Raw genomic sequence first — 25,258 nt, forward strand, 5'->3', positions numbered from 1 at the left:
GGGGCCAAACAAAAATTAAAAAGTCATTAGAAACATTTTCTCGTAACCAAAGAGGGGCTAAAAAAAATAAAAGGATATTTAATCTTTAGGAAGCATACGGACAGGTGACGCTAATCCTTCGGCACAGCCTGCCACGTAATCCATAAGCGCATTGCGCTATTACCAAATTACCCTTACCCAGAACCCACCAAATCCAAATCTACCTATTGGCTCGATCTCAAACGTACAAAAATTCTCAAAAAAAGATTCAACGAAAAATCAAAACCAAAAACCTTCGCCCAAACGCGAAAAACCTTCATCTTCGACCTCTCGATCTCAACTTTAGTTCCGAGCAATTCTGCAAGAACCTCTCTTCCTGTTCTTTGATTCTTCTCCCACCCTCCAATTCTACCCTCAATTTCAAATTTTACAGCACTGCGGACACTCCAGTGCCCTAAAACCTCTCCTTTCTTGGCCCCAATGCAAGGTTCAGGATCTTCGGATCTTTCAAGGTGAGGAAGAAGACGGATAAATATGATAGTTCGAACCTACGGCCGTCGGAATCGAGGCATTTCCAGAAGTTACTCCGACTCCGCTTTCGATAACGACGTCGAGCCCGGTTTTGAAGACCCTTTGTCCCAAGAATTAGAAAGCCCTCAAGAGATATACAGTTTGGCGTTCTCGTCCCAGGATTCGTCGCGCTGGTCTTTGGATTCGGAGCCGTGCGGTTCGTCAGAGGGGTCGTTGTTGCCGCTCGGCGATTTGGCGCCTGGTGGCCCTCGGAAAGCGAAAAAGGCGAGGATTGGGAGAAGGGAAGGGGTGGGCGGCGGCAATAGTTGTAGGCCCCCGCCGTTTAGGGTGGAACGGACGGAGTCGATAGCAGCGACAGCGACGTTGATGGAGACTCAAGAATTTGGCGAGATGATGGAGCACGTTGACGAGGTGAATTTTGCTTTGGACGGGCTCAGGAAGAATCGGCAGGTGCGGATCAGGCGTGCTAGTCTTTTGTCTTTGTTGTCAATTGCTGCTACGGCACAGCAGCGCCGCCTGCTCAGGACTCAGGGGTACGTGAATTCCAAGTTGTCTTGTGGTTCTTGAACGTGCAACTTGATTTTAAAGTAAAGAATCTAATTTGATTTGTAATCCGTGAAGATTTCCTAAATTGTTATCATTTCGTATCTTCTTGAAAAATTCGAATAGAACGGGTTCTGGGTCTGTTGAAATATAAATCTTGGACTGTTTGCAAGGCTACAAGAACGGTTTAATCCACTTCATATTCGTCTTTAGGGCACAACGGGTTCTGGGTCTGTTGAAATATAAATCTTGGACTGTTTGCAAGGCTACAAGAACGGTTTAATCCACTTCATATTCGTCTTTAGGGCACTCTGGAAACTGATCTTATGGTTCTTGGAAGGGTGATACAGAATTTTTAGGAAAATTTTTGGGGAAATTTTCTTTTTCTTACTCTTGTATTTGAAGAAGCTAATGGTAGCTTCTTTGTGTTCCTAATAATGCAATCAGGGTTGCTTCAGATGTAATGTTTGCTGAAATTAGATGACTTCGAAATGCATTAAGTAGTTGAATTACCCATAGATCCTGAACAGTCCCATTTATACACTTTTTTTTTCATATATCAATGTTACCTAGAATGCGGAATGCTTTGTAATTGGAAACAGATTTACATGCTTTAAAATGCAGTCGGGGGAGGCGTGTCTCCTTCATGAGATTTCCATTCCTTAAAAAATCTCATTGAGGTAGAGGTAGATGATCTGACTATTTTGTCGAGATTTCTGAATTCTTTTTCTTCCAATATGAGAGATGAATCGATGATTCGGGTAGGGGATACCTTTTTTTCCGCTGATCTTTTCTCTCTCAGCTTATGAAATCCTCAAGTCCTTGTTTTTTCCCTTTTAATTATTGCACCTAGAAACCAAAGGGTCCTTTCAAATTCAAAGCTTTCATGTGGACTGTGCCCCTTTGTAGGTTAACTACCAATGATTTATTGCAGCTGTGGATATGTTTTAAGGCTGTTAGTCTGGATAATTGTTTTATGTGTTTGGAGTCGGATGAAACCACTTTTCAGGCGGAAGCTTTGGATCCTTCTTTTTTCAGTTTTTGGCGAGTCAATGGTGCTTCTGTGGACTGTTGATACTTTCTTGAGGATGTTCTACTTAGGTTTTGGCATGAGTAATAGAGGAGTGGCTTTTTCGAGATGCGCTGTCTTTGCTTTCTTTTGGACTTCATGTACATAAAGGAACATTAGGATTTTTTGACAGCAGAAAAGCCTGCTTAGCCTGCTTGGGGATAGAGTTGTTTTCTTGGCTTTCTTTTTGGTTCACTCTTTTGTTTTTTTTTAGGGGGATCCTGTTGTCAAATCATCAGAGTGATTGGAGGAGGGTTTTATTGCAATCATTTAATTTCTTTTAGGAGGGTTTCTCATCCTCCTCCCATTGTAATTTCTTCTCTCTTTTCTTAATAAATTTCTTTTCTATAAAATAATATATATGTAGTATGTCAGGGGTATGCTTCTATAGATATATTGCTGAAAAACATGGAATATCACTTTCATTTTTAAGTGAGGATGTTAAATCCAAAAGCAATTTTTCTTTGGCGGAGTAGATTAATAATTTATGAGAATAAAATTATATTGCAGTAATTCTCCGCTTTTACTCTTAGAAACGTATGTCATATAGAAAATATTACATTAAAATTTTCGATTGGTTGATGTAGAAATGCGCTATGGAACAAAAAAATGTGTCATCATGAAGTTAGGATGAGGATTATTGTCCATCCATCTCCATGAACAGATTATTTTTAATTTTAATTCTACATTCGTTATACTGTACATTAAGTGCATATTATTGGTTTTCTATCGTTAGAAGACACATAACTCTGAATTGTTGTGCCATTCTTACTAGCAGGCAGTTACTTTCCCCAGTATTGTGTTTGCAGGATGGCAAAGACAATTATTGATGCTATTTTGGGGCTAAACTTGGATGACTTGCCTTGCAATCTGGCTGCGGCAGCACTTTTCTATGTATTGACCAGTGATGTAAGTTGTTGACAGTCTACGTATCAAACAAAAAATTTTGAAAGTGCACAGTAAAGTGTTGAGTGATTTTGCTTATGAGTCATTTGCAGATGCCTAATTTGTTATTGAAAAAGCCAATAGTAATGTGATTAAATATTTATGAGTACCTACTTTGCTTAAATGTTCCCTTCTGCAACAGATTATGCGCAACTTTATGTTATGCAGCATCAGCATTGTATGGTAATCTTAAACTTCCTTCTCAGTTCAAGTTTTGGGTTTAGGATGCTAATGATAGGACTCAAAGGCATGCCTTATACTTCAAAAGAGGGACTGCACTTTCTAGACCTTTTTAATGAAGCCATTTGTGTTTTTCTGTTGGAGTTTACGCTATCTAGACTAGAAGCAGTGTTGGGATTTGGGAGTAATGATTTTGTCATCTGATGGTCTACTATGGCGTTTAGAAAAGGCTTATTTTAATTATATTTTTTGGAAAGGAATTGCGTGACTATATCCTCCCACATTTCTGTTTCAACATTTATGTGAAGTCATTCTTTGTGCATTTTATTTTTTTCTCTCTTTTTTACTTACTGCATGTCTGCCTGTCTGGAGTAGTTGATGGATCCTAAATCTCCGAATCACTTGTTTTTATTTTTGAGTCTCATATGTATATTTAAATCTTTGTTTTACTCTAATATAAATAATGATGGCATAATGATGGTATGCTTTGATTGCACTTTTGCAAACTATGATTGTCTTGTTGAACACTGCTTGATCTTTCTTATAAGTTGAGATAGTAATTCATAACTTATTGCTTGAGTTTTTTTGGAATTGCACAAGTAAATACCACACTTGATCAGTGTATATTTTTCTATGCATGTTATGTTTAGTCTTTCTTTTCAATTTTCACTGTTTTAGGGTCAAGATGATAATCTTTTGGAGTCACCCAGCTGCATCCATTTTCTACTTAAATTGTTGAAACCCATCGTATCTGATTCTTCAAAAGACAAAGCACCCAGCATTGGCTGTAAGCTTCTGGCATTACGGAAGGATGCTGATGCCTTACAAGATACAAGCAAGGGTTTGGATTCCAGCTCTGACACAATAGCTCTTAAAGTTCAGGAAATTCTTGTAAGTTGCAAGGAATTGAAGTCAACTGATGGGAGTGGTAATGGGGTGGGCCGGCCTGAGCTGAGCCCAAAATGGATAGCTTTGTTAACAATGGAGAAAGCATCCTTGTCTACCATTTCTCTGGAAGGTAGTATAAAAAATCTCCTGCATTTTGTTCACACAAAGCTTTAATCACTTAGTTGGATCTATAAACATAGAAATGCATGTCTTTGTGGTACGCTGCATGCATAAAATTCTTCTGCATTCTGATTTCTAAGCTGTTATCCCTTGGATCATCTGACATACACACATGCATGCATGCACAGATGCATATAGTTTGATTGTAGTGTAAAAACCTGAGTTGGTGGTGCAATAAGTGAGCTAGATCATCAAATTCATTAGAATTTTTTAGAACTTCTTTCTCTAGTGCTTGTCAAACAGTTTTACTACAAGGGGTAGATATGCTTATTGAAAAGTAGTTGTTAGATCAATGATTTCTGTTCATAAACTAGGTGGATTTTCTGTTCTTTACATTGTGTCAGTTGATTGGTTTTTGCTATTCTCCTAAGTTCCCCATTTTCTCTTCTTATGTGTTCTTGTTTCTTTCTTTACATTCCAGTTGCATTTTCTCCCAAATTTTTAGTTGTTTGTTTGTGTTGTATGACATCCACGTTGGTTTTAATTTTTGATTATTCTTAAACGCTTCTGCGTAAAATAATTTATGCTGGATTAAACTGTTTGCAGCACTGTAAATTATTACAAAATGTTTTGACCAACATATCAACCCCCTTAATTGCTCCAGTTAACCCAATTGAGATGTTTATTCTTAGGAGCAGTAGTTGTTTTCTGTCTAAAATAAAAGTGATCCTCTTGATATTCTTGATTAGTTGAGACTGATTGTTGTAGACAACAAGTGTCTAATCTTGTGGTTGACTATCAAACTTCATTCCTTTTAGAGGAATGCTAGCAGTCTGTATGTAGTCTCCTCATATGCTCTGCCCTATAATTAGGTCACTTGACCATTTTCTTGAAATATACTATATTAATATGAGATAACCATTGTTGTCGGTTTTAGGTTCTCAATGCTACTATTTTTATTTTTTTCAGTTCTTAGTTCCATAAATTATAATTAAGGGTTAAATAGTAGCTCACTTCGTTTTCAAAATAATGTCAAGTGATCTAGTCATAGGAAGAGTGTATGAGAAGACTGTTGATCAATTAATTTTCTATGCATGCGTGGGCATGCTTGTCTACATATAACTGTTAATTAAATGAAAATTAGCAGATTGTAACCAGTTGAACTAATTAAGGGGCTGTATGTTATCATTTTTGTTTCCTATTTTCTGTTAATTGCTGTACAATTATGAAACAGGTGGGAAGTGGCGAGAATGTATTGATAAAACGTTTAGCTTTTGCTGTCAGTTTTCAGTTGTTGAGCCAACAGCTGAAAATATATTTTTTTTTTTGGCTTTCTCTTGTTCTAGCAATTTGTTTTTACAGCCCTTTAAAATCTAATTCACTTTTGAGGATTGAATTATTGTGCATACAATTTTTAATGAAAAACTATAGTAAATTTTTCATTTGAATTTAAATAAAATTAAAAATCAAAATATCCATAAAATTTCTAGATATTTGAAAAAATAAAAAAGGAAAATCATCCAAAAATTATTTTCACCTTTTTTAACCTTCATATGTAATTGGATTGTCCCTAGAGTACTAGAGAGTGAATTCAGATAGGTTGCCAATATAAGTTTTTATGTTTTTTTTTTTTTTTTATTTCTGATTTCTGTCTTCACAAATTTTGACCATCATATCGAACGATTCTTGATCTCTTTCTTCTGTCTCTCTTTCTAACACACACATACGTCCTTAATTGCTAAAGGACTTTCTTTTTCTCATTCTTTTCTAGTCTATGTTGATTGCTCTTCCCCCCCCCCCCCCTCCCCCTCCCCATGTTGATTTGCATTCAGATGCATCTGGTACCATAAGGAAGAGTGGGAGCAACTTCAAGGAAAAATTGCGAGAGCTTGGAGGACTTGATGCCATCTTTGACATTGTTCTGAATTGTCATTCTGCTATGGAGGTGTGAACCTGTATGTTTGTTTGATCTCATTATTTGTTTTGGTTATATGATGTCTAAAATGGATGGAAACTAGGATAAATCATTTAGGGCACTAATTTCTTAAACAAGTTAACCATATCTTAGAAATAGTCATTCCTTTTTTGGATATGAATTTTCTGTGCATTGTAACGAGTGTGGAGGAGAGCAAAAAATACGAACAATTTGATCTGTACTGAAGTTTTTGCTTTGAAAATTTGTTTGTATTCTAACTGCAAACATAATAGCCCTTAATCTATTTGGAGGAAAATGTTTGATCGGGTGAATTGGTGGAAAAGGATTCATGTAGCCTAGTGGGACTTAAGGGTTGTGGTTGTTGTTGTTGTATTCTAATTGCAGACTTAGCCCAGTTGGCTGGAAAATTATTGTGCGATTATACTTCGCTCAGTGTCTGAACATGTGTATCTTAGTAGTATTTCTAAAATTGTTCCTTTTTTTAATCCTTTTATTTCCTTAGAGTTTGTGTCCATTTTTTTTCCCCTGAATTCATCACAATAGCTCCTAATAATACTCATATTGCTTCTAGAGGGCAGTAGTTTTCTCTGACCCTCTAGTTTTTTATTTCAACTAGAGTTTGTTCTTATATTTTCTTTTTTTTTTCTTTGAACTCTAATGTGGATATGAATATGTGAGGCATACAATCTTTGGGCGTTATCATTAAGGCCTGAGCAGATTAGTCAGTCTCAATGGTGCCACTAGGGCTTACTCCTTGAATCCTTGTTAGGCAGCTTCATCTATATTTTTTTCATCCTCACTCCAAAACTGGATTTCTTAAGGCTATCCCTATTTGCCTGTCAGAAGGGAATTGAAACTACCAATTGTGACAGTATAATTGTTTTTCATTCTCAAGTATCTAATATCTGAACCTACTGAATTTTTTGGTTGATGTTGAATAAGTTTTACTATATGGAATGTTGTGCCCATTTTTGAATTCAACAAGTAACATTAACTTTTGTTGTTGTTTTATATGGAGAATATATATATATATATTTTCAAAAAAGCACAAACTTGTTTGCAGGGATGGTTAAGACCTCATTCACCTTTATGTCAGGATATAAAGCAAGATGCAGATACACAGAGTCTAGTGTTGCTTTTAAAATGTTTGAAAATCATGGAAAATGCCACTTTCCTTAGTAAGGATAATCAGGTAAATTAGAGTCCAATTTGGCTTGCTGATTTTTTCTTTCCCTCATTCATCACATATTCAGTTGTCTATGGTTGAATAATTATCATTTATCTTTAAATTTAACTTTTTTTTTTCATTATAGAGTCATTTGCTTGAAATGAAAAGGAACTTGGACGGTCACAGATTCCCTGTATCCTTCATACAACTCATTATTAGTGTCATCAAGATACTTTCTGGTAGCTCTCTCTCCCCCCCTCTCTCTCTCTCTCTCACACACACACACACACACACACACTGAATTTTTTTTTAATGTTCTCTTATGTTTGGTGTAGAAATCTTGAATATTAGCATCTTAGAAAGTATCTTATTTAATATAATATGTATTCTGATGATTGATAGTGTTGATTTGTAGGTCTGTCTTTGAATAGATGTTCTGTCATTTCCACTCATGAAAAATCTCATGCTCCTTCAAACGGGACTGGGCCAACCGGCAGTACTTTTGACAAGGCTTTAATGGCTGATTGTAGAGGTACTTGGCCTCAAATCACTATGATATTATTAACAACTATTGGGTTCCCTCTCCATGCTCCCCATGATGGTGTATTCTGATTTCTGAAGAATTCTTGGTGATCATGTCATATTCTACTAAAAATTCAGAAATTAGGGATTTGTCCTTGTTTGGGAAATCTAATATTTTTGAAAATGCAGTTAATTATTGTTAGGAGTATTGTGTAAATTGCAAGACCTAAAGCAATGATAGGTCTTTTCCTCTATTCATAGCGTATGCCAAGTAGATGACAATGACCATAATTCCACATGACAATAACACTTACTCGGGCACTAACTCACACTTACTAACACAGCAATAACACATGACAATAATACTAAATAAAACTAAACCTGTAACACTCCCCGTCAAGTTGGAACATAGATATCATATGCTTTAGAGAATAAATCAGCAAGTGTAAATTCAGAATTGACTTAAAGTGGTGGTTGTGAGCTTTTGCACTAGTTTCTAAGTATTAAAGTGACAATGAACTTAAATGTGTTTCGTCCGCTCAAGTTTGGGTTGGAGGCAATATAAAATTATAAATAGCATCTTGATGTTATTGCTGTGTTAGTAAGTGTTGGTTGTGGATCTTCCTGGGAAAGGCGATCTAACCCACATTTATATTTCCCTAAACATCAGTGTGATGCTGATCTTGATACAAAGACCACTCCCAGGTGCAGTTTTAAGGTATCTCAAGATACGAAGAATTGCATCTCATTGATGTGTTCTCAGAGTATAAAAAAACTGACTTAAGACACTTGTTGCGAAGGTATATCTTATTGGGTGACTACAAGATAATTCAACTTTCTAACAAGTTTCCAGTATCGTTGAGAGTCAGCCAAAATATACTCAAATCTGGCACTAATTTGCCGTCAGGATCTATCAACTGGTTTGAATCCCAATAGCCCAATCTCATCTAAGAGGATTAGAACACCCTTCCCTTCCCTTGTAATAAAATGGTCTTAATACAAGATCTAGATACTTCTATACCTAAGAAACACATCAATGTCCCTAATCTTTGGTCTAAATTTATTTTGTAGAAAATGCTTCAGGCTTTGGATACATTGATCGTAACATCTAATTGTAGGATTTATTGATCAAAAAGTTGGTGTAATCACAATATTATCCACTTACAAATTAAGCAAAATCCTAGATAGAATGCAGGGCGATCTAGTGTACACAGCTAAAGATCAAACTCAAGTTCTACGGTACTTATGAGAGACTGGTTTAGACTGTGCAAGGGTTTCTTGAGCCAACACACTAATCCTGATCCCATTGAGCAAAAAACCTACATGGTTGTTCCATGTATACTTCCATTGAAGATCACAATGTAGGACAACATTCTTTACATCTAAATGATGTAGAGGCTAGCGACAGGTGGTGGCTAAGGAGATGAATAAACAAATCAAGGCAAGTTTGGCAACAAGGGAGAAGGTGTTAGAATGATCCAAACCAAACACCCAACCAAATATATGGGGAGGAAATGAGAACAGGAGAGCCTCTGGGAGAGCACCACTGGTGTGAGCCTTGTTAGTTGGAAAACACCACTGTGTTCCCTTTGCTTCCTGAGTCAACTTGTCTCTCAGGGGAGGAAGTGAGAACAAAGGAAGCTTTGGGAACACAGTGATGCTTTTCTTACTAGAAGATTCACACTTAAGATTAGACACAAAACTCAAAGCTAGAACTAGCTGTTTAACTGGTTTAATGAAGGATGAAACTTTGGTACTGATGTGTCTTTGGGAAGATGCTGGCTGGTTTTCTGGCCTACAATGGTGCTAGCAGTTATCCTGTGATGGTATGCATGCTGCATGGTTATCAAAATCCTGAACCAGATCCTATGGTCCAGACTTTCCTAATCAACCTAGATCGTATGAAGAATCAGAATCAAGTAGGAACCCAATAGAATCGTATCAAGATCATTTGGATTGTCGAGATCCGACTTGGGATCCTATGGATCCTACTCATGCAACATAATATGGATTTTTTCTGTTTAATATTTTAAAGAAAAAGGCCCAATCTATATTTTTATTTGCCCACAAACTTTACTTTTGCAAAACTTGCCTCATTTGTTCATTCCAAGTCAAGAGAGGAATCAGGGGTTTTATGCTTTGGCTTGAGAATGGCTGTGGCACTTAGGGTTTAGGTCTTGGGACCATTCTTTGATACCATGTTAAGAGCATTGTGTGAATTGGATGATCTAATCACAATGATAGGTCTTTCCCTCTATTTATAATATATGCAAAATATGTTGCGATGACCATAATACCCTTACTAACTCATGCTTACTAACACAACAATAACACTCAGTGGTAATACAAAACATCCACGAGGCCATTTGGTATCCTTGTAAAAAATTACGAAAAAGTAAACCAAAAATAAGAAATAAAAACCAGAAACAAAAACCAAAGATTGAAAACCAGCAACCTATTTGGTGAATATTTCTAAAACTAATACAAATTTAAACCTTGATCAAACAAGTCCATTCTTTCCCTTGAGTCAAATAAAAATTTGAATAAAATGATTTAATTAACAAAAATACAAGTGATTATAATAAAAATAGAAAATATTATTAATAATAATCAAGTTGCTTTTTAGTGCTACAGAAACAACCTTATTGTACATAACAATTGAACAATAGTGAAAAAATATTTTTAAATGACTTATTATTTTTTTTAAAATTTTTTGAAATTTTACGGATACTTTTATTTTAATTATATTTTAAATTTTCGTGGTCATTTTAGATTTTATAAAAAATAAATGTATAAGATAAATGATTTAACGCACAAAAGTTAATTTTGGATATTGAAGTATTTTGGCAAGTAGTCAAAAGACTCAAAACTAGGGGTTATTTGAGTCAAGTCAAGTCAAAACAGACCCTACATTGACCTTATAATTATTGTTATTATTATTATTAAAAAGAGGCCCGACAGTAACCAGCAGCAATTACTTTGCAGTTATTTTATAATTTTGTATTACTTTAGACTTATTTTTGAAATTTTTTATAACTTTGTATTTGGAGTTTTCTTCTTTGCCTAAAGATTTATGGATGTGATCAATTGAATTTTGGATGATTAATTGAATTTTCAATGGTTAATCTTGCATTTACTCTTTCTTTCACTCTCTCACTCCCACTCTCTCTTGAGGCACTTGCATAGGCATGCATGCATGGCTGCATGCACACTCTTTAAGATGCGTCATGGAACATTTATTCTTTATTATTTCTTACATGGCTGTTAGAACTCAATGCTCAATTCTTTCCTGAGAACGTTGAGTACAATGCAAGGAAAAAGCTGAGAGACCTTAAGCATACTGGGTCAATAAGGGAATACGTGAAATAATTTTCTTCTTTGATGTTAGATATCAGGGACATGTCGGAAAAGGACAAGCTGTTCTATTTTCTTGTGGGGTTGAAGTCGTGGGCAAGAACTAAACTTCATAGGTAAAGAGTTAAAGAGTTGTCTACCGCACAAGCTGCCATGGATTGCTTGACTGACTACAGTGGTGATAATGTTGCTTCGTCCAAAGGGTTTGGCGAAGAGGGAAACAGTGGAAAGTCTTTCAAGAAAGGCAAACCCAAGAGTGGGGGAGCCGACTATAAGGCCTCAACTTTGAAGGAATTTTCATCGTCTCGAGGGTTCAACGCACCCAATGGAAAGAGGAAAATTTCATGCTTCTTGTGTGGAGGCCCTCATAGAGTTATGGAGTGCCCACACAAGGGATTCCTCAATGCCTTACAAGCTTCCACTTTGGGACAAGTGGTGGAAAGTGATGGGGAAGAGGAGGATACTCCGAGGGTGGGTGCAATGCGTCAAGTGAGCGCATTGGAAAGGCAGGCGAAAGCTCCAAAAGTTACACAAGCAAAAGGATTGATGTTTGTGGGCTTGAGGATCAATGGGAAGAGTACTCGCACTATGATAGATACCGGGCCTATTCATAATTTTTTTTCGTAACTAGAAGCATGGAGACTCAACTTATCCGTGGAGAAGGATACATGACGCATGAAAGTAGTTAATTTTGTTGCCCAACTTACTCTGGGAGTAGCCAAACAAGTGATTGTGAAGCTTGGACAGGGGGAAGATCATGCGAATTTCATAGCGGTGCCATTGGATGACATTCCAGTCATTTTGGGAATGGAGTTCCTAAGGGGGACGAAGGCTGTGTTGATGCCTTTTGTTGGTCCCTATGTCTAATGGGAGATCGCCCTTGCATGGTGCAAGCCATTGCAATGATAGGAGACGATGGGAAGTTCCTTTCAACCATGCAACTCAAGAGAGGATTGAGAAAGGGTGAGCAAACATATCTAACCACGGCCGTGGTAGATGAAGAAGTAGGCCAAGAGCGGGTCCCTACGACCATCCAAGCGGTGTTGGATGAGTACAAGGAGGTGATGGTGGATAAGCTGCCTCATAACTTGCCTCCACGATGGGCTGTGGTTCAGTGGAGCATAGGACTGAGTTGTTGCCAGGAGTGAAACCACTTGCTAAAGGGCCATGTCAGATGGCGCCTCTAGAGCTAGCTGAGCGGAGGAAAGAACTTGATGACTTGAAAGCGGAATATGTTCGCCTTCTAAAGCACCGTTGGGAGCATTGGTGTTGTTTCAGAGGGAACATAAAGAACACCTATGGAAGGTGTTCGACAAGTTGAGGGGAAACGGTCTATATGTGAAGAAAGAGAAGTGCTCTTTCGCTCAGTGGAGCATTAAATTTCTTGGTCATGTGGTTGAGTAAGGTCATATCTGGAGGAATATGGAGAAGGTAAGGGTAATTTAAGAATGGAAGATCCCCACGACAGTGAAGGAGTTGCGTTCCTTTCTTAGCCTTACCAACTATTACAGGAAGTTCGTAAAGGAGTATTAGCAGAAAATGACTCCAATGACAGAACTACTGAAGTAGAGGTATTATTGGCCGCACATGTGTGATGATGTGGTTGATTATACCCGGACTTGTCTTATTGACCAACAAGACAAGGTGGAGCGAAAAAAGAGTGCAGGGTTGCTGGAGCCCCTATTAGTACCATCCAAACTGTGGGAAAGTGTCTTACTGGACTTTATCACCAACTTGCCCGGAGTGGGAGATGCAGGGTCAATGCTTGTGGTTATAGACATGTATTCGAAGTATGGTACGTCCATAGCTGCAGCAAAGTATTATTCGGTAGACGAGACGGCACAATTGTTTTTTATGAAAATTGTGTAATATTGGGGGGTTACCCATGACACAACTTCTTGATAGAACTTTTCATAATTCTCGGTTCACATATTGACATCTCTTCGAGTTATCACCGACAGACAGACGGAAAGATGGAGAGATTCAATAGGCTATTGGAAGAGTACTTGCGCCATTTTGTCAACGGCAACCAGAAGAATTGTGTGCAACTACTTGATGTGGCTCAGTCCGTTTCAATGCCCAAAGGAGCTTAACAACCAACAAGAGCCCTTTTGAGCTTTGTTACAGGCTAGCAGCCGCTGTTAACTCACACAGTGGGTGAGCTGTATAGAGGAAATAGTCCCAGAGGGTACATCTTCACTAGAGAATGGAGACAGAATGCAGATATTGCCCGAGCCTATCTGGAGAAAGCTTCTAAGCAGATGAAGAAGTGGGCAGATCAGGGGGGAAGACTGCGGCACTTCAACTGGATGAAAGTGCATAATGTGTTTCACGTCAGCTGCCTCAAGCTGTTCAACGCTGACACTGAAGATTTGAGCAGAACTCAGTCAAATAGAGCAGAGTTGAAGATAGTGTAACCTGACAGATGTGAAGTTGAAGATAACCTTGCAGAAAGAGAGTTTATATCCTCAAGGAATAAGCGGCAAGAGTTCTTAGTGAAGTGGAAAGGCCTTGGTGATGAAAAAATCAACTAGATTTCTGTGGAAGATATGTAACCGTTTGTGGACAAAGTTAAAGGGTACCTAGAGCTAAAGTCTATGAAGTCGTCGACCGCATAAGTGGGGGAGTGTCACGAGCTAAGCTTGTTCAGGGCATTATGCTTGCCTGTGACCCCTTGTCTCGTGTGTTGAGGATGAGTTTCTATCATGTAAATACTAGTCTCGGTTTATTTTTTTACTAGTTGTTCCACTGTATGCCAAATAAGGCAGTATGACTCTTCGGTTACTTAGTGCTACGATGATATTTGCATATAAAGCTCTTTAGGGGAGTGTGAGTGTTCATTAGTCTTGTAAAACTCACTAGCTATTGTCAACGTGTTTAGCCTACTTGCCTCCCTTGTTAAACACACAATGTCAACGGAGGTGGTGTTAATGAATTGCATTGCTTCAATGTTTACTGCTTGCTTGCCACTACTTTCATAATTCTTTATTGCTTCTGCTGCTATTTGATTGAATGTTAATGAAAGTGTTTCGTGGATGAATTGTGGTAAACGATAGGCTGGTTAGTTAAGCAAGAGTGCTTTAGCTAGTGCCGCACGGTCCTTTCACAAAGGTGTGAAAATAGTCGGCCCATGACACCAGGTGGTGCCAGTTGGCAAGTTCCAAGGAGATACCTTGGCTCTTCGACATTCTCAGATCTAAGAGGGCCAGAGTATGAATTGTTGTGATTGTTTTCTTCTCAGTGATTTTTCTTTTAAAATAGAAGTACTATATTTTTTGGTTGAGAAGAAAACAGAAAGGAAAGAAGTTCTTGGATTTTTCCTGTATTGGAATTTGAGAAAACATTAAATTTATTTATTTAGTATATCTTTTGAAATTAATTGTATAAAATTGAAGATTATTTATTTATTTATTTTTCATTTCTCCTGCCCCTAGTTTTTAAAGAGTACAAAAGAGAGTAAAATAAAAGAAAGTTAGGATGAGCCAAGAGGGCCTTGACAGGCCATTCACATAATTATGCAACAATTTCGAGCAAATTGAACTCATTGAAATCCCATTCACATAATTATGCAACTAAGGGACATGTATATTGGGAGCCTGGACCGTCAATGGTCAACGGGTTTAGGGCTAACAAAAACAAAGTTTAAACCCTTGAAGTTTGGAAGCTTGTCAGAGGCATCTAAGTACATTTTACATTATCAATAGATGAATATTGTAGAAAGAAACATAAGAAAAATGACCCCTTTCTCATTAGTTATTTCCATTTATAAATATATCTTTTTGTTTATATTTGTGTTATTTATCCCTTCATTGGAATGAACATGATGGTGTTCAGCTGATTGAAAGTTTGCAGATGTGTTGTGCCCTGAGCTTGAATAAATATGTTTTGACTTAGCTTATTGAAGTGAACATGATAGTCATCAGCTGATTGAAAATTAGGCCTCTCTTCTGAGCTTGAATATAGTGATGCTTGAGTTATTATTGTATTTTGAAATTGATGTTCTTTTATTAATTATATGCCAAGAACAGCTGTGGGAGTTTAAATTGATGTTCGTTTATTAATTATATGCAGAGAACAGCAGTGAGAATTTTGCTAAGTGCTTTAGCTTGGAGAAGACGTCTGCTGAAAAGAGCTTCAATATATGTCAGAACAGCAATTGGTTATCCACTGTCCGGTCCGCAAATTCTGCATCTAGTTCTGAGGCAACTACCACATCTGCCGATACTAGTTTGTTGAAGATGAGACTCAATTCTTCTACATCTGGCTCGTGCAGTGTGGCATCAAGGAGTTCAAACAGTGAAAGATGGGTTAAAAATAGTGGGTCAAGGAAGAACATGGTTCTTGGTAAAAGACCCATTTTTTCTGAAGAAACTAAAACTGTCCCTTCAGAGGACGCTCAAGATCCTTTTGCATTTGATGAAGATGATTTTGAACCTTCTAAGTGGGACTTACTATCTGGCAACAAAAAGAAAGCATCCCAAATGCAGGAAAACAGAGTAACATGCAGAGAACTTGAAGATGGATTCCAATCTCAGCTGATGATGAGCCAGCAAGATTCGAATAATGGAGAAAATCATCATTCTCATGGAATCTCTTGTTCAGATTTTGTTAAGGAAGAAAATTTGAACCTTCTTGCTGAATGCCTTCTTACTGCTGTCAAGGTATTCCTCTAGTATAAGGTTTAAAACCGCTGTATCTATGAAGAACATAAGTTTGTGGTGTGATGTGGCGGATGATAGCATACCATTGAGTCATTTTGGAGATATTTTGTCTGCAGTTTTTAAATTTTTTAAGATGCCATCTATCAAATAATTGTCAACATCTACTTTAATTTTTCCTCATGTTCTAAGAAACAGATAATTAATATTTTCTCCCTACCATAGTTCATGAGTTCTCTGATATTTGTCAGTCGTTGGTTATAGTGAAACTGTGAGAAGCACTGTGAGATCAATCATTCTGTTACTAAATTCTGGGATGTGCTACTAGGTTATCCTTCCAGTGAGAGTTTTAAATTTTATAGAAATTTGGGTAATGCATGGTTGTGATTCCTGCATACCGATATAGGATGAGGCAGTGATTGCCTTGAATTTCCATTAACTGTCTATATTTTTTTGGCAGGTTCTTATGAACTTAACAAATGATAACCCTGTTGGCTGTCAACAAATTGCTGGTTGTGGGGGATTGGAGACCATGTCTTTGTTGATCGCTTGCCACTTCCCTTCATTCAGCTCATCTTTGCCATCCTTCACTGAGACACTAGAAAATAATTTGTCCCAGTCGAGCATTGAACTTGATGATCAGAGTGACACACATTTCACTGACCAACAGTTGGATTTTCTTGTTGCTATTTTGGGTCTACTTGTGAATTTGGTTGAGAAGGACAGTTGTAACAGGTTATTTTTATTTGTTAATATTTTCTTCTTGCTGACTTATTTGTTTACTTTTAAGATGTTAGTACACGACACTATATATTGTTTACAATGTTACTCTGCATTTCTCTCTTCTTTTGACAATTTTTTTAAGCCTTTATTGGTCAACATTTCTTTTTTAGCCATTTTTCTCTGGTGTAATTTGTGAAATTCTGAAATTTTCAGAAAACAGGTGCACCATTGGGAATTGAACAAAATTTTTACCATCAGCAGGAAGTTCCGCATATTTTATTAATTTTGGAACTGAGTTGCATATTCATACTATATTACGTATATTTCGTAAATTGCTAGTTTTGTTATTAATATTCTAGTCTTCGGCCATAAAATAAATGATTTTGAAACTGCATCTTACAGAACTTTTGGATGGAAATAGTTAAGGCTCACTGTAGACTCTTGAGGGATGTTTTAATGTTCTCTAAATTTTGTGTCTTTTGTGTGTGGCCATATGGAACCCCCAGATGACACAATTATTGGATGGTATCTACTTGGTGGGTTTTGATTTTACTTTGCATGTTTGCAGTTTCCTCCTCCTGGAAGAGTTGACTGTTTGTCTTATAAATTAGAATAATTAAGGATCCATACCAAACATTAGAGTCAAACATTTTGCAATTGGTGGTGAGTGATGTGGATAATTTTAGGACAGAGATATTGGAGATTGGAAAATTCTCCTTGGTGTCATGTTGGAATTCATTTTTCAGCTTAAGTGGATGCTCTCAAGTTATGGTGCCTCACTGCAAGTGCTGTTCTTTCCCCTTTGTTTATTGCAGATCACGGCTGGCAGAAGCGAGTGTGTTACTACCCAATACAGAAGGGTTTAACAAAGAAATTCGTAGGGATGTAATTCCACTGTTGTGCTCCATATTTTTGGCTAATCGAGGAGCGGGTGAGGCAGCTGGAGAAGGAAACCCTTTGCCTTGGGTGCGTAAATTTTTTCTTGTTCTTTTTTCAATTTCAGTGAATTTAATTTTTAAAATTTATGCTCTGTAGCCAAAGAAATGGAGTAAGGAGAATAGAGAGCTCTTTTTTCATTGCATATGTTCTTTGGGTAAATAAAGCGATCTACTCAACCGTTTCTTGTATGAGCACTTGTGTTAGCATTAATTTTTTATGAAATTACAAATTAAGTAAGCAGACACTACTTCAATATCTTGTCATTTTCTTCTTTTGATTCTTCTTGCAAAGCAAATGGTCCTGTTGTTATTTGTGCCATTATGCCACATTGCCAACCATAAATATGGAAATTTTTTTTGAAGAAATATTAGGTTGAAACTTGAAAGTGGCATGTTGATGTTGATTTTCCCTTTACTCCTTGAAGCAGCTTCCTGGCCAACACATTGAAGTTATATATATCTTTTTGTATGTTTCCCACTATGGAGCTGTGGGGAAAAATTACATTTTGAGGCTACGATTACATTTTTTGAGACTTCAATATCTTGTTGTTGGCAGTTATATAGATCTTTTTGAGACCTAAATATCTTGTCAAATATGGAGAAAAAAATCCTGATGATTGAAGAAAGTTGAAGTTTTCTACTTTTCCTAGCTTTGAGGCTACAATTACATTTTTTTCCTAGAATATGCATTCTCAGTCCATATCTGAACTGAATATGCTAGTGGAAGAAGAATGTGAAAAAATGTTTGGGGATAGTATGCTGATATTGATTTTTACCCTTTACATCTCGAACACAGCTTTACTACCTAAGACAAAGAATGTATTTTATGTGTTTTTTCTTCCTATTACTGATCTCCGGTGAGGTGTCAAACTTAAACAAATATCTTGGTGATTGAAGAATGAACTTACTTTCAAGTGGAGTTTGTTTGGTTTTTGACACTGCAATTTTTTTCCCCCATAATGTTTGTCTTGTCAGCCAGTAATGTCCTTTGATCAGTTTAAAATTGAAATTTCATCAGGTTGGATGTCGTGTTTGTATATGCAGTTGATTTTTGACCTAGGAGATCTGTTAGTGCAGATTGATGCTTATTAGTATTGATTTTTGAGCTAAATATGGGAAACTATCAATGCTACTATAGGATTTTGGTTCTGTACTCTATTTGTGATGTAGAAGCCCACGTTGATAGTAGCATAAGTACATCCGATAAGATAAACAGCACTCAGTACTATACGTGGTGCAAAATAGTAAAATGCAGTGGTGAAAGAGCAATTGAAACTCAAAAGTCTCTAGGATTCATAACAAACTGAAGATCATTGATTGACTTGAAATACAGGCTGTGGAATTTAATTATAAGTGGCTTGTTCTATCTGAGTTGTGTTGCATGTATTTTGCAGGACGATGAGGCAGCTGTGTTGCAAGGAGAGAGAGAAGCTGAGAAGATGATTATAGAGGCTTATTCTGCGCTGCTTCTTGCTTTTCTTTCCACTGAAAGGTTTGTTTACTTCTTCTTGGGATTTTAGTTTTCTGCTGCGTCCCTGACTCTGTATTCCTCGAAGCAAAAAAATTCATTTACCCTGCTGTTTGCAGTAAGAGCACGCGTAATGTCATCTCCAACTGTCTCCCAGAGCACAACATTGCGATTCTTGTGCCTGTTCTTGAGAGATTCGTGGTATGTACCATACATATATATATGTAGTTCTTGTCACTTTGTTGGAACTTTGAAGTTTGATGAAATGGAAACATGAAAATTTATGCCCAGCTCTCTCTCTCTCTGCTCGCTCGCTACCAATCAAGATTATTTGTGGCAAGATTTAGCTTCTAACATGATTTTATGTGAATTCTTTGCTTTCTTCAGGCATTTCATTTGACATTGAATATGATATCACCGGAGACCCATATAGCAGTGAGCGAAGTAATCGAGTCGTGTAGGGTGCCATGAGAGGTGTAGGAGCAGAGCAGGGCAGAGCATGGATGTTCTGTACAGCCTCAACATCCTTTGTTCAAAGCATCCCTTTGTTGTTACACGATGTCTCATTTGGAATGAATGTGTTGGCTTGCTCAGCTCATTGTACCAATTCACATCAGGCATGTGTTGTAGTTGATCCATGTGTTTCTCTCTCTGTAACCTTTACCTTCATTTTTTGGGGGGCTTGTCATATTATTTTTCTTTTGAAGCTTTTTTCACCATTACACCATTCGATGCAAGTCGCGACACTTGTATACAAAATTAATAGGAGAATCCAATAGTTTTTTTTGTCTTTTTTCTTCTTTTCTTTGTACTGTTGTATTTTAATTGTCTCTCTAATTATCTTTTGCTACCATTTCAAGCTCTTGCTTATTAGTAGACCCATGCGCATGCGCCCAATGGTGCTTTGCCACTTCGGCTTGTGTCATGTAACTGTAGTGAAAAATGTAGTGAATAAGGAAAATAAGAAACTGCTAAATTGCGTTCTACTTTCCAAAAATACAGAAAATATTAATTTTATTATTTTCTGTGAAGAACAAATGATGAAAAGATCAAATATCTACAAAACAATTTAGTAAATTAAAATATCAATTGATTGGACTAATATCCGTACAAAATTTAATTAACCCTCCTTCACCTTTGGTACTTTCAACTAGGGATAATGGATTTTCACACACATGCATAGTACTTCCAATTAGCTGCATGTGAAAATTTTCTATAATGTTGAAAAAAATGTGTTTATGCTATTTTATGAAATTTTATTTTGTTATATTTTAGTGTGTTGCTTGTGTCGATAAAATATAGTGAGAAATCTGAACTTTAATCATAAGATAAAATAATTAAATGGAAAAAAAATTCAGAATAATAAATCACAAGTGACATTGCATATCATGAATTATCAAAAAATTTTCTTATGATGATTTTATTGTGATGAATAGTTAAATTCTTGATAATAATAAGGGTCATAAAAATTATTATTTGATTATAAAATATGATTATTATTATTAAAGAACAAGAAGGGGCAATTTTGTTTAATAAGTAGGAATACTTGTCTCATAAAGTTGAGACTTCTTGATAATTTACCATATGAATCAAAAATTACTTTTATAGATTTTTTTGCGTCCTCATAATATTTCACAATTTGATAATTGAGAAAAATGACAATTAAAATAAAACATATGATGCATCAAATGACAAATATTTATTTACACGATGTTAACCTATAATTTTATTGATTATCAATGACATTTGAATTGATATGTTATGTTAAGCGTCTCAGCTGGGAGTATATAGATTCAGAGGTGGGGTGAGTGGACTCTTTTCATGGATAATATATTTTCTACAAATACAACAAAATCTTGGTAAGAATGAAAGCAATTATATCACAATATATAAAATAAATTCAAGCACAAGACAAATAAAAGAGTGAAGGGAGAGAGAGCTTAATAGCGAAGATTTAACGTGGTTCGGCACTAAGCCTACATCCACGCCTTAGTACCAAGTTAAGGATTCCACAATCCACTATAACATTCCTTCATTGGCAGAGCAAGCCTTACACTTTGGGTACACTACCCTACACTCAGGAACAAGTCCCTACCAACTCACAAAGAGCCTTCAATTCACAAAGAACCTTTACACCAAGAAGATGATTTACAAAGAGGATGCTTCTTATTAAGCTAATTGCAAATACAAATCAAACTTCACACAACTCTCTCAAGGATTGAATCAAACAACATAAATGAGCAAGAGAGAACTTGAGCACTTGAGAATGAATGAACAAGGATGCAAAGTGCCTAGGTTTTGTATTTAAGGATATTTTTCACTATACTTGTAATAATAATTGAAACCATGCTAAATAAGTCTATGGACTTGAATTTATAGCCAAAAACCCTACTAGCCGTTAACTAGCCATTGAGAGTAATTCCCATGAGAAACTAGTCATTTTCTAGCCGTTATGGTGCTGGGCACGAGACCACTCGTCAACGAGTCCCTTGCACTCGTCGACTAGTCACCTGGGCAGGAATCTTGTGTTGGCTATTGGTTTTACTTGTCGATTAGTGTCGACTAACTACTCGTCGACGAGTTCCCTGTTCTCCTTCTCGTTGACGAGTCCCCTGAATCAGAAAAAGTCATCAACATGAAAGTTGTGAGATTTTTTCTTAACTTTACAGGGACACCAAGATGTCCTTTTTAGACTTTTCTAGCAAAAGTTATGCCCCAAATACCGAAAAGTGTTCAGGACTCAAGGTTGCACTATGTCAGTTGACGGTTGCTCTATTTTTCCTTATCAGAAAGTCTTTTAGTGACTTAAAACATTCTTGGACAAAAGTATATGAAATATATTAAGTCTAATTAAGTTTAATACTTGTCCAAAAGAGTTTGCCCATGAATATAAGATATCTTGTTAATAAAAACACATTTGAAAATTCATTTTGATATCTTATATACTTCCATGTCCTTTATGAAAATATACTTGATTTTCTTTGAATCTTCAGGACAAAAGACTCGTTTTGACACAAATGGGACCAAGTATAAAAATGTTTATAAAACCAAAATATTTGAAAATTTGTTCCTTTATAAAACATATTTGAGTTTAGAATTCATTTGACAAACTCTTTAATTTAACTTTATTGGCTTTTTGAGTCTGATCCCTATTTTGATGTTGACAAAATATCTGTATCTTATGTGTGCACTTAGTGTGTCAACAGGTTTACATTTCAGTACAGACATAAGATACAAGAAAATGGAAGCCTATTGGACTTAAAGTTTATGCATTTTAGGCGTATTCAACACAGAAGAGCAAAAAAAGAAGACACTTCATTTAATTTGTATATGCATTTAGGTATTTATATTTGATTTGTAATAAATGCATACATCCTGCATGATATGACTTAATGTTCAGATAGGCCATAGAAAGACTTTAGGGCGGTCGATCGACCTTGGGTTTTTATACCGTTTAACTAAATTGTTGCAAGCTTATTCACACAGGGTTGAAAAAGCACAGGGGCTAAATAAGACTTAAATGCACATTTTTGAATAGCCTCAGGTGATCGAACCTTGGCGTTATAAATGTCTCGGTCGACCAAACTAGCCTAAAGTCAAACTATTGACTAAAGGTCGGGCGACCGAACCATATTTGACCGTATTGTCCACGGTCGACCGAAATTTAAAGATGACTTTTTCTACCTTCCCCGGCTGCCCGTACTTTTAGATCAAAATCACTCCTGGCGACCGAATTGTAAGGTTCAGCAAACCGAACCACTTACCAGCTGACCGAACCTCGAATGATTGGAAAATCGCCTTTGACAAGCCAATCGGAGTCACCCTTGGGCACCCGAACTCAAAAATTCATGTTTTCCCTTTCTTTCTGTTCGGGGGACCAGCCCTAAGAATCGGGTGACCGAAACTCTCGGTTGCCAAAAATTAACTACAGTAATTGGGGTTAAAATTTAGTTAAACTTTTCTAAAATTCCCAGTAGGTCCCCAACAATCATATTTTTTAGAAAATTTATAAATACCCATTTCATTTGTTTAATTAGTAACTTTGATTAGCAAACTTTTTCTCTCAATTTTTTTACTTAATCAAAGTTCCCTTACATACTTTTTTATTTCAAAAATCATTTTGCGGTTAAAGTTTTCATACTCTCCAACTCTCTTTATTACATTCTTTGAAATATTTTTTTAGAGAGTATTTTGTTTGGACATTTGTTTTTGTATTCATTGCACAAATATCTTTGAGCTTAACTTATAGATTCTCCAAATATTTTTCATTTGCAAAAATCCTTGTTGGAGAACATAATACTCATTTTTCATATATATTTTATGTGTGCAAAAACTATTTGAAAAGCAAACCCTAGGTTCTCCTACTTAGTACCGAAAATATATTTTGGAGAAGTATTTTATTAGGGTTCAAGTCTTTGATGCATTTTATCATATATATCTTTCATCAAAGATTGAAATATTTGTTTTACACCCTTACTCTACCAAGCACAATTTCATATCATATTAGAGTGTGCAATTTATGAGCTTAAATATGTACATCCCAACTTATTTTTGAAGCATGTTATATGTACGAAAATGATTTTTATTGTATCGGTTGAATTTAGCCTGAAATTGAATTGGGGAGTCTCAGCCTCATAAGTGAGACCAGTTGGGTTCAGTTCGAAAATGGAAATTGGAGAGTCTCAGCCCCGTTAGTGAGACAAGTTGGGCTTAGTCTTATAATTGAGCTGGGTTTTACCTCGCCCCGTAAGGAGAGGTTGTAACAGCTTTTGCTTTACCCGTTTAAGTGAGCAGGGTTAGTGTAATCCTTAGGGGGTATGCCCAAGGCGGGGACGTAGGCTGGTTTGGCTGAACCTCAATAACAAATATTGTGTAGCTCTCTTTTTTATCTCATTTAATTATTGTACTTTAATTTTCGCATGTGTATGCTTGTTTATTCATGATTCTAATTATTTGCATGCACACCTTTATTAAAATAAAATATGCTGCATGTGTATGTTCACACTTATAGATTAATCATTTTACATACATGACCATAATTAAAATGGGATATGATATGTGGTGAATCGGCAAAACGTTTAAATTAGTTGAAAAGTTTTAAAACTCAATTCACCCCCCTCTTGGGATCACACCAATTCCAACATACTTTGAAAAATATGAAAGTTGAGTTTGTGACTTAAGGTGAAATCTTATAAACTCATGTGTCCTAATATGCATGTATTTACTCAACTCTTGCTCAGAAATCATGCAAGAAACAAAACCGCAAGAGTTACAAAATATGCTACCTTAAACACACCTCAATACAAATAAACAATTTAACATTAAGCTTCCTTGGGTGCTTAAGTCCTTCCGAGTGAGTGTCCTTTTGATCTTTGCTTCTTGACGTCAACTCGGTCCAATCTTTACCTTTGATCCAGTACTTTATGTATTTGTCACTTGAACTTGTACTAAACATGATCTGCAAAAATGGAATGCACTAGGAACAATAAATAGGTTAATATCATCAAAACATATTGTTAGTCGTCCTAGCCGGAAGTATATAGTTTAGAAAAAGTGGGGGGGGTGAATGGCTCTTTTCGCGTATTAAAAAATTCTCTCTATAAAACAAAATACTTGGTAAGATTCAAGCAATTATATCACAATATATGAAATCTAAATCATGCACAAGATAAACAATAAAAAGTAGGGAGAGAGAAGCTTAACACCGAGATTTAACGTGGTTCGGCATCCAGCCTACATCCATGCCTTAGCACCAAACTAAGGATTCCAAAATCCACTATAATCGCTCCTTCCCCGGTGGTGCAAGCCTTACAAACTCGGGAACAAATCCCTACCGCTCACAAAGTGCCTTTATCGATTTGGTTCACAAAGAACCTTACAACTTGGTTTACAAAGAACCTTTCACATGAAGATGGAAGATTACAACGAAAGTTCCTTACAATGAGAAAATGTGATTTACAACTCAAACCTCACACAACTCTCTCAAGAAATGATTCAAACAAGATTTAGAGGACAAGGGAGTTTGAGCACTTTGTGAATATGAACTATGCAAGGTGCAATGTGTTAGGTTTTTGGATTGAAAGATATTTCTCACAAATATGATAAAAATAATAAAATACCCTCATAAACAAGTTTAGAAACTTGTATTTATAACCCAAAGCCCCTAATAGCCGTTGGGAGCAATCCCTTACAAAAACTAGTCGTTTTCTGCCAGTTAGGACGTTGGGCTCGAGACC

At 36.4% G+C, this 25,258-nt stretch overlaps 1 protein-coding gene across 2 annotated transcripts; it reads left to right on the forward strand.

Annotated features, from left to right (window-relative positions):
- Positions 1 to 186: 186 nt before the first annotated feature.
- Positions 187 to 19,806, forward strand: LOC131144357 (wings apart-like protein 2). Of its 2 annotated transcripts, none has more exons than XM_058092949.1 (13): positions 187 to 1,043; positions 2,932 to 3,031; positions 3,926 to 4,265; positions 6,088 to 6,200; positions 7,255 to 7,383; positions 7,505 to 7,598; positions 7,775 to 7,891; positions 15,307 to 15,896; positions 16,354 to 16,628; positions 17,432 to 17,582; positions 18,949 to 19,046; positions 19,142 to 19,223; positions 19,410 to 19,806. In XM_058092949.1, exons 1-13 carry the CDS (start codon positions 514 to 516, stop codon positions 19,491 to 19,493), a joined length of 2,703 nt encoding a protein of 900 aa, XP_057948932.1. In that variant the 5' UTR covers positions 187 to 513; the 3' UTR covers positions 19,494 to 19,806. The 2 variants fall into 2 exon arrangements, with proteins under 2 accessions (XP_057948932.1, XP_057948933.1); XM_058092950.1 differs by having other exon boundaries at positions 7,288 to 7,383.
- The last annotated feature ends 5,452 nt before the right edge of the window (positions 19,807 to 25,258 follow it).

This window comes from Malania oleifera, chromosome 12 (genome assembly GCF_029873635.1).
Source record: "Malania oleifera isolate guangnan ecotype guangnan chromosome 12, ASM2987363v1, whole genome shotgun sequence".
Classification (NCBI taxonomy): domain Eukaryota; kingdom Viridiplantae; phylum Streptophyta; class Magnoliopsida; order Santalales; family Ximeniaceae; genus Malania; species Malania oleifera.

Coding starts and splice junctions, on each gene's coding strand:
- LOC131144357 (XM_058092949.1), top strand. CDS start 514: ATGATAGTTCGAACCTACGGCCGTCGGAATCGAGGCATTTCCAGAAGT. Junction 7,384..7,504: donor TCCTTAGTAAGGATAATCAG/GTAAATTAGAGT, acceptor TTTTCATTATAG/AGTCATTTGCTTGAAATGAA. Junction 15,897..16,353: donor GCCTTCTTACTGCTGTCAAG/GTATTCCTCTAG, acceptor TTTTTTTGGCAG/GTTCTTATGAACTTAACAAA.